Here is a 10,472-nt window from a genome sequence, read left to right as displayed (position 1 = left end):
TGAGTGCAAATAGCAATATGATGAAGAAAAAGGTAGTAAGAAACCTGAATGTTTACTTAATTGATGAATTAGAGAAATGAAAAGTTGGGTGTGCATGTGTATGTATGTGTGTGTGTGTGTGATTGTACTGCACCGTGGTGTGTAAAGTACACTAGGTCCCATCCTTCTATCCTTGCACACGAAAATGAACGGACTCTTGTATGGATGCTGTTGGTGACCTGCCCAGACGCTCTTTACCTGCTGGGGCTCCAATCCAAACCCTAGTTGGTATGAGTGTGGGCTCCAAGTTTCACAGCCATTCCCTTCGTGACAGAATTGCCCTCAGCTGAAAGGGAGCCACATTGCCAGGCGGTCTGGGGAACATGGTGGGGGCAGCTCAAAGACAGTGACACACTATGGGATGTACAAAAGGTCCCAACGCCAAGGCAGGACTGAATCTGATGCAATCCATGCTCCAGAGTCATGCTGTCCAATACTTTAGTAAGTAGCCACAGGAAGCTAATTCAGTTTAAATTCATTAAAATTAAATAGAGTTTAAAATCTAGTTTCTTGTGGCACCTGGGTGACTCTGTTGGTAAGCGTCTGTCTTTGGCCCAAGTCATGATCTCACATTTCATGAGTTTGAGGGCTACTGTGGGGGTCTGTGCTGACAATTCAGAGTCTGGAGCCTACGTTGGATTCTGTGTATCCCTCTCTCTACCTCTCTCCCACTCACACTCTTTCTCTCTTGAAAATCAAAAATGATAAAATAAGATATAATAAAATAAAATTCAGTTTCTTAGCTAGGACATTTAAAAATTTTTAATGTTTATTTTTTAGAGAGAGAAAGAGAGAGCATGAATAGGGTAGGGCGGAGAGAGAGACACACACACACAGAATCTGAAGCAGGCTCCGATGAAGGGCTCGAACCTTGTGAACTGTGAAATCATGACCTGAGCCAAAATTGGACACTTAACTGACTGAGCCACCCAGGCACCCCTTAGATAGGACATTTTAAATGCTCAAGTATGACAGGTGGAGAGTGGGCATAGTATTGGACAGTGAGGAGAGAGTATTTCTACCTTCACAGATGGATGCTTCTATTGGAGAGTTCTGTCCAGCATCTCATGGGATCAGGCTCCTGCTCTGTTCCACTGGAGACCACATCCTTGCTTAGGAACATTCTCTGCTGTTTTCCTTCCCTCACCCCGTTTATCCTGAGAGCATTCCCTGAATAAACAACTTGCAATGGAAACCCTACCTCATCATCTTCCATGGTACCTACCCTACAGCCTTGTCAGTGTTCATCACATCTGTCATTTCCTATGTAGTGATGGCTGTATCCCTCATTTTCTCACCCTCCCTCTCATCAGGGGCCTGTTCTCATATGTCTGAGGTCAGCTCAGACCCATGGGACAGAAGCATCATGAAAGTGACAATAGCGATTCAGTTGTAGCACTGAGGCTGCGCAAATCTTGCCCCCATGTTTTCAGGACTTATTCAGGAACTGGATACGGCACAGTGTGTAGGTCAAATATATCCGTGAATGTTATATATTTGAAATATCTTAAATAGAGACATTGTATTGAGATCTTTTGTCTTTAAAATGTGTAGTGTGCACACTGAGTATCCAGTGTGAAAATATGTACTCTTGCACTAAAATTTTAGAGTTTTGTGTCAGTGTTGAACAATTATTCAAACTGTCAACTACTACTCTATCACTTATGTGTGTCAGTACTAAGCCTTTAACCTCTTTCATTGCTGCCTGATCTCTTAATTATTATTGTAAAATTGTGTTCTTGTGAGATGTCATTTCAATTGTATACGTTTTTTGATGGTAATCATTACATAGAATGCCACTTGTTTTATAGAATCTGTTTTTATTTTAATATGTTTCCCTTTCTGTATATAATTTATGCCCTTTTCAAGTGTTTATTTTTTGTATGTAAAGTAATAATTTATGTATAATTTTTAAAACTGATTTTTCTGTATCATAATTTCATGACGTGTGGTCCACATTCTTTTATATATATTTGTATTGAAACCCACACATACACATATAATCCTGTAGAGCAGCAAGAAATTTGTACCAGTTCCTTTCTCCAGGGATTTATCTTTTCTCAATTGTCTTCCTAGTCCTTATCGGTATGATAATGTTAAAATGTATCATTATTTTTTTCTAATGGTGCAGTATTATATTGGTGTTTGTTTGGATCAGTTAGCATTTTATGTTTGGCCTCCTTCACTTTGGTGAGTGTTTCCTTTATCAGTCACATTTAAAAACTTTTCAGCTTGGTGGCTCAGTCGGTTAAGCCTCCAACTCTTGATTTCGGCTCAGGTCATGATGTCACAGGTGTGAGGTCAGGCTCTGCACTGACAGTGAGGAGCCTGCTTGGGCCTCTCTGCTTAGCCTCTCTGTCTATCTCTGTCTCTCCCTCTCCATGTCTTTTGTGCCTCTTCTGCTTCTGCTCACTCTACTTTCTCTCTCTCTCTCTCTCACAAATAAATAAATAAACTTTAAAATATGAAAAAATGAAAATTTGTCAGCAGTATGCTTCAGGTGGATGTATGTATATTCGTGCAGGTGTGCATGAGACTGAACCATGGTTTGTTTTTATTTTCTCTACTGAGAAGGTGTGAGGGAAGGGATATTTCCTGTTGATGCTCTTGGACTGTCCGTGATACCTTTATAATTAATTCTATTAAGAAATTGTTGGCACATAGATTTTGTTTTGTGGATACCACTGCTCAATCTTAATAGGAAATCAAAGAGGCATAAAAAAGTGCGAAATACTACAACTTTTATTCAGTTTTTATGCCAGTTTTGTACCAATTTTGTCCACACATCAATGGGTCTAGCCCCAAACTTGGTTCAGATTTTAAAACTCTTGGAAGAATTAAAAATGTACTGGATGCCTACCCTTCTGAATATGATAGAACTGAAATACTCGTGTCCTGATGCCTCTTTCGTTGGTATGTTACTATGCTCATTCAGTACTGTGCAGCTGGATGGAAATGGTCATCAGACGAGCCTTAGAGCCTTAGAGCTGGCATTGTGTTTGATCTAGTGTGACTAACTCTGCAAGCTAGCTTCCAGAATGGTGATCATTCATATAATATAGATGGGTGTGGGAGATTTTGTACAATACCAATATATCCTTTCTTTAGGCCTTTCCTTGTACTACATTAAGTTTTGCATTATAGTTCTTTGACTTGTCATGGCTTTGAGAATGTATCTGTGTTTATCTCTATATATTTACCCAAGTAATTATTTTATCATAGGAAATGATGCAAAGCATTACATTTTGTACATAGGTTACACGTTTGGATAACGCTTTAAAATGTTCTGATTAGAATGTTGATAGGGAATAATCCTACTTCTTTCAGGAATTTTATGAACTCTAGTTGGTAATGTGTGAAACAGATATCTACAGAAGGAAGAGGAAAATGTTGGCCATTGGATTTTAGAGTCTGATTCCAAAGGAGTCTGCACAGCCACTGAATTTTTGGGGTCCCTGTGAAATTGGAATGGTAATTTTCAGCATCTTTCGGGCCAAAGTTAAACACTGTTTGAATGGTGGTGTTGTCAATTTCTCTGACTGAGTATTTAATTGTTTTACTACCCCCCCCCCCCAAACCCGATGTATGTTTATATGCAGAACTAGTAGTGATAGGCTGATGGTAATTGAATTCTTTGTACAAGTATATTCCAAGTCATAAATTTCTATAACTGAATTTAATTTCGAGGTCATGTTGTACTATCATCTCTGACGTATGGTGTGCACATTTCAGTTGTGTGGAATGATGAGATACATATGAAAGGTAATGAATCTCCCTCTGTCTGTATCTCTTTCCTATTCTTTCTGATTTCCCTTCCTCTTTTCCTTCATCCCCATTTTCTCTGAAATGTACAAATATTTTTGGGGTACTTTAAGCCTACTAAACTGAGACTGAAAGACCTTCTGTACCTATGACTGATGCAGACACAGGTCCATTATTTGATTTTTCTTACATTAAATATTAATGATTTACTTTTTATGGTAATGTGGAACTAAATTGGAAGTAATTGATCAATTTCATGGGTGCATCATTTATTCAAATGGTTACTTAAAATGTCATGACCTGTGTTATAACATGATAAATTCACCTCCTGCCAGCTTTGTATTTTTTTGAAGATTTCTTTTAAAAATTGCTAAATGCTTGATCTTGACAGGAAACATGTGATAAGAAAGAATGGACCAGAAAAATGGAAGTTCTATCACTGGATTTATCCTGCTGGGTTTCTCTGACCGGCCTCAGCTAGAGCGAGTCCTCTTTGTGGTTCTTCTGATCTTCTATCTGCTCACCCTGCTGGGAAACACAACCATCATTGCGTTGTCCCGCCTGGACCCACACCTGCAGACTCCCATGTACTTTTTCCTGTCCAACCTAAGCTTTCTGGACCTGTGTTACACGACCAGCACTGTTCCTCAGCTGCTGGTTCATCTCAGGGGACCAGACAAGTCTATCTCCTTCGCTGGCTGTGTAGCTCAGCTGTTCATTGCTCTAGGGTTGGGATGCACAGAATGCATTCTGTTAGGGGTGATGGCATTTGACCGCTACGCAGCCGTCTGCAGGCCCCTGCACTACACAGTGATCATGCACCCCCGCCTCTGTGCCCTGATGGCTTCTGTATCATGGTTCATTGGTTTTGTCAACTCCTCATTGCAGACGGTGCTCATCTTCCTTGTACCACTTTGTGGGAGAAATAAAATAGACCACTTCTTTTGTGAGATCCCCCCACTGCTCAAGCTTGCCTGTGTTGACACCACTCTGAATGAATCTGAGGCTTTCTTTGCCAGTATGATCATTCTCCTCATACCTGTGGCACTAATCACATTCTCCTATAGTCGGATTGTCAAGGTGGTCTTAGCAATAAAGTCAGCTTCAGGGCAGAGGAAAGCATTTGGGACATGTGGGTCCCACCTCACGGTGGTCTCCCTGTTCTATGGCTCGGCCATCTATGCTTACCTGCAGCCCAGCAACAACCATTCCCAGGATCAGGGCAAGTTCGTTTCTCTTTTCTACACCATTGTCACCCCCATGGCCAACCCCTTCATATATACCCTGCGGAACAAGGATGTGATGGGAGCAATGAAAAAAGTGTTCTGTAGGAGCTTTGACTCCAGATGACTGGGATGAGGACCATTTGATGGAAGACCCTGAATGTTAGAGGCTTTAAAATTTTCTGTCCTGCAGGTGTCATGCAACATTTCCCCTGATGACTCTTCAAGAGAATTTCCTTACCTAATTCTTTTATGCAAGTGAGAGTTCAAGTACTGAATTCATGCTTCTTTGTAACTTCCGGAGATGCTGATTTACTTTTCCTATAGCATCTACATCATATTAGTATTTCAACAACCCCCACAAATGTTTCTTATTTCACTCCGTTGGGAATACTATTGCATTTCTAATTGCAAAAAGCCATCTACACACACAGGAAAAAACCACAGCAAAATAAGAATATGAACCATTGTATAAAAATCAGAAATGTTAATATATTAAATTTGTTTTATGTTTATTTATTTATTTTCAGAGAGAGACAGAGAGCAGGACCAGGAGAGGGGCAGAGAGAGTGGGAGAGAGAATCCCAAGCAGGCTCCATGCTGCCAGCACAGAGCCCAACGTGGGGCTCAAACTTACAAACTGCGGAATCATGACCAGAGCTGAAAGCAAGAATTAGATTCCTAACTGATTGAGCCTCCCAGGTTTCCAAGAAATATTAATATTTTAGTATTTTTTAGCAATTGCAGGAGGCATATCACTTTTTCTTGCATTTCAGTCATGGCTCTGATAGAAGGTCCATAAGTTGACTGTATCACCATTTTTTTCACAGAAGGATGTGGGCAACAGTGTAAAAAACTTTTAGGTCAAACAAAAACCTACTAACGTCAATGCTCATAAAGCCATTCAGATATCAGGCCTCAGTGTGACCTCACAGGTATGACAATAGTTTTATGTAGCCTTCATGTCATGGAGGGGGAGGATGTGATGCATATCTGCCAGTGACACTGGGAACTTAAGCTGGTAACACACCAGGTGGTGCTCACGTGTCATTATGTGCAAAGTCAGAGACGCACCAATGTGAGGTGTGCACATTGGTGAGATTCAGTGTGTGAGCCAACCCATTCATTAGAAATGACATTTGGGGACATTATCATAGAGGAACAATGTGTGACCCAAGTCCTATTTTATATTCTACATGTTTTATGTATAGTAATGCAGGAAAAGTTTTAAAGGGTAAAATATACTTAGATTCTCTCTTCATACCATTTTACAAGTTCTTTTATCCAGGCTTCAAGTGATCAAGGCTTTTATATCTCACACCATCCAAGGTCCCCATATATTTGAATGCAGTGATATATCCAAAAAAAAAAAAAAAGGGAAATGAATACTATTTCCCAGGAAATCCCATGTTCTGTGCAGATTGCTCAGATGCACCAGGAGGAAACTCAAACAAAAAATAAAATTTGTATGTTTATTATTAAAAATCTCCATATGTCTTCTCTTTGCAAGCAGCCATCTCATTATGAAATAACTGTTCCACAATTCTGAATGATGAGTAAGAAATAGAAACATCCCATAACGAGTGAATGTGACATTGTAGTCTTTATTTTATTTTTTTAATTTCTTAATTTTTAAAAAAATTTACATCCAAGTCAGTTAGCATATAGTGCAGTAGTGATTTAAGGCATAGAATCCAGTGATTCATCCCATACATATAACACCCAGTGCTCATGCCAACAAGTGTCCTCCTTAATGACCCTTGCCCAATTAGCCAATCCCCCCACCAAAACCCCTCCAGCAACTTCAGTTTGTTCTCTGTATTTAAGAGTCTCTTATGTTTTGTCCCCCTCAACGTTTTCATATTATTTTTGCTTCCTTTCCTTACGTTTACCTGTTTTGTATCTTAAATTCCAAATATGAGTGAAGTCGTATATTGTCTTTCTCTGACTGCTAATTTTGCTTAGCATATTGTCGCAATGTTTGCTTCACATTGTCGCAAATGGCAGGATTTCATGTTTTTTTTGATTGCCGAGTAATACTCCATTGTATATATATACCACATCTTCTTTATCCTTTCATCCATCGGTGGACATTTGGGCTCTTTCCATACTTTGGCTATTGTCGATAGCACTGCTATGAACATTGGGGTGAATATACTCCTTCGCAACAACATACTTGTATCCTTTGGATAAATACCTAGTAGTGTAATTGCTGGGTCATAAAGTAGTCTATTTTTAAATTTTTTGAGGAACCTCCATACTGTTTTCTAGAGAGGCTACCCCAGTTAGCATTCCCACCAGCAGTGCAAAAGAGTTCCCCTTTCTCCACATCTTTGCCAACGTCTGTTATTTCCTGAGTCATTAATGTTAGCTATCTTGCAGGTGTGAAGTGTTATCTCATTGTGGTTTTGATTTGTATTTCCCTGATGATGAGTGATGTTGAGCATCTTTTCAATGTCTGTTAGCCATCTGGATATCTTCTTTGGAAAAGTGTTCATGTCTTTTGCCCATGTCTTCACTGGATTATTTATTTTTGGATGTTGAGTTTGATAAGTTCCTTATAGATTTTGAATACTAACCTTTATCTGATATGTCATTTGCAAATATCTTCTCCCATTCCATCAGTTGCCTTCTCGTTTTGCACTGTGCAGAAGCTTTTTATTTTGATGAGAACCCAATAGTTCATTTTTGCTTTGGTTTCCCTAGCCTACGGAGATGTGTTGAGTAAGAAGTGGCTGCGGCTGAGGTCAAAGTGGTTTTTGTCTCCTTTCTCTTCTAGGATTTTGATGGTTTCCTGTCTTAAATTCCGGTATTTCATCCATTTTGAGTTTTTTTGTATATGGTATAAGAAAGTGGTCTAGGTTCATTCTTCTATATGCCGCTGTCCAGTTTTCCCAGCACCACTTGCTGAAGAGACTGTCTTTATTCTATTGGATTTTCTTTCCTCCTCTGTCAAAGATTAGTTGTCCATTCATTTTTGGGTGTATTTCTGGGTTCTCTATTCTGTTCCATTGATCTGTTTGTTTTTGTTCCACTACCATACTGTTTTTATGATTACAGCTTTGTAATACATCTTGAAGTCTTGGATTGTGATGCCTCCGGTTTTGGTTTTCTTTTTTCAGGATTGCTTTGGCTATTTGGGGTGTTTTGTGATTATATACAAATTTCAGGATTGTTTTTTCTACCTCTGTGAAGAATGCTGGTGTTATTTTGATAGGGATTGCATTGAATGTCTAGATTGCTTTGGGTAGTATCACCATTTTAACAGCATTTGTTCTTCTAATCCATGAGCATGGAATGTTTTGCCCCCTTTTTCGTGTCTTCTTCAATTTCTTCCAAAAGCTTTCTTATGGTTTATAGTGTATAGATATTTCATCTGTTTAGTTCAGTTTATTCCTAGGTGTTTTATGGGTTTTGGTGCAATTGTAAATGCGATTGATTCCTTGATTTCTCTTTCTGTTGCTTCATTATTGGTGTATAGAAATACCACTGATTTCTGTGCATTGATTTTATATCCTGTGACTTTGCTGAAATCATGGATCAGCTCTAGCAGTTTTTTGGTGGAAGCTTTTGGGTTTTCCATCTAGTGTATCATGTCATCTGTGAGGAGTGAAAGTTTGACTTCCTCCTCGCCAATGTGGTTGCCTTTTATTTTTATTTTTTACATGTATTTATTTTTGAGAGACAGAGTGAAACAGAGAGTGAGCGGGGGAGGGGAAGAGAGAGAAGGAGACATGGAATCAGAAGAAGACTTCAGGCTTTGAGCTGTCAGCACAGAGCCCGATGTGGGGCTCGAAACCATGAATGATGAGATCATGACCTGAGCTGAAGTTGGACACTTATCCAACTGAGCCACCCTGGTTGCCTTTTATTTCTTTGTGTTGTCTGATTGCTGAGGCTAAGACTTCCAACACTATGTTGAATAACAGTGTCAAGAGTGGACATCCCTGTCATATTCCTGACCTTAGGGGGAAAGCTCTCATTTTTTCCCCATTGAGGATGATAGTAGCAGTGGGTCTTCCATGTATGACTTTTATGGTCTTGAGGTATGATCCTTCTGTCCCTACTTTCTTGAGGGTTTTTGTCATGAAAGGATTCTGTATTTTGTCAAATGCTTTCTCTGCATCTATTGAGAGGATCAAGAGGTTCTTGTCCTCTCTTTTATTGCTGTAATGTATCACATTGACTGTTGCATATATTGAACCAGCCCTGCATCCCAGTTATAAATCCCATTTGGAGATTTATTCGTGGAGAATAATTTTTTAATGCATTGTTGGATTTGGTTGGGTAGTATTTTGTTGAGAGTTTTGCATCCATGTTCATCAGGGAAATTGGTCTGTAGTTCTACTTTTTAGTGGGGTCTTTGGCTTGGGAGTCGAGGTAATGCTGGCCTCATAGAATGAGTTTGGAAGTTTTCCTTCCATTTGTATTTTTGGAATGGCTTCAAAAGAATGGAATGTTAACTCTTCTTTAAATATTTGGTAGAACTCCCCTGGAAAGCCATCTGGCCCTGGACTCTTATTTTAATTACAAATTCGATTTCTTTACTGGTTATGGGTGTGTTCAAATTTTCTATTTCTTCATGTTACAGTATTGGTAGCTTATGTGTTTCTAGGCATTTGCCCATTTCTTCCAGATTACCCATTTCATTGGCATATAATTGCTCCTAATATTCTCTTATTGTATTTCTGCTGTGTCTTTTGTGTTCTCTCCCCTTTCATTCTTGATTTTATTTATTTGGGTCCCTTCCTTTTTCTTTTTGAGCAAACTGGCTAGGGGTTTATCAATGTTGTTAATTCTTTCAAAGAACCAGCTCCTGGTTTCATTGATCTGTTCTACTGTTTTTTTCTTTCTCTTTCTTTTCTTTTTTGGTTTCCTTAGCATTGATTTATCGTCTTATCTTTATTATTTCCTGTCTTCTGCTATTTTGGAGTTTTATTTGCTGTTCTTTTTCCATCCCTTTAAGGTGTAAGGTTAGGTTGTGTATCTGAGACATTTCTTCCTTCTTTCAGAAGGCCTGGATTGATATATACTTCCCTCTTATGACCACACCTTTGTTGCGTCCCATAGCTTTTGGGATGTGGTGATATAATTTTCATTGGCTTCCATGTACTTTTTAATTTCCTCTTTGATTTCTTGGTTACCCCATTAATTCTTTAGTAGGATGGTCTTTAGTCTCCTAGTATTTGTTACCTTTCCAATTTTTTTCTTGTGGTTGATTTTGAGTTTCATAGCATTGTGGTCTGAAAATATGATCTTGATCTTTTTGTACTTTTTTAGGGCTGTATTGTATCTCAGTATGATCCATTCTGGAGAATGTTCCATGTGCACTTGAGAAGAATGTGTATTCCGCTGCTGTAGAAGGAAACATTCCGTATCCGTCTGTTAAGTCCATCTGGTCCAGTGAGTTATTCAAAGCCATCGTTTCTTTACTAATTTTCTGTGTAG

General features: G+C 39.0%; 1 protein-coding gene across 1 annotated transcript; it reads left to right on the top strand.

Moving 5' to 3' along the window:
• Positions 1-2,503: 2,503 nt before the first annotated feature.
• Positions 2,504-5,467, top strand: LOC106983402 (putative olfactory receptor 2B8). Its single transcript, XM_053223297.1, has one exon. It carries the CDS (start codon positions 4,213-4,215, stop codon positions 5,149-5,151), a length of 939 nt encoding a protein of 312 aa, XP_053079272.1. The 5' UTR covers positions 2,504-4,212; the 3' UTR covers positions 5,152-5,467.
• The last annotated feature ends 5,005 nt before the right edge of the window (positions 5,468-10,472 follow it).

The sequence above is a fragment of the Acinonyx jubatus genome, chromosome B2, assembly GCF_027475565.1.
Source record: "Acinonyx jubatus isolate Ajub_Pintada_27869175 chromosome B2, VMU_Ajub_asm_v1.0, whole genome shotgun sequence".
NCBI lineage: Eukaryota > Metazoa > Chordata > Mammalia > Carnivora > Felidae > Acinonyx > Acinonyx jubatus.
This window is presented reverse-complemented; position numbering and strand designations above follow the sequence as displayed.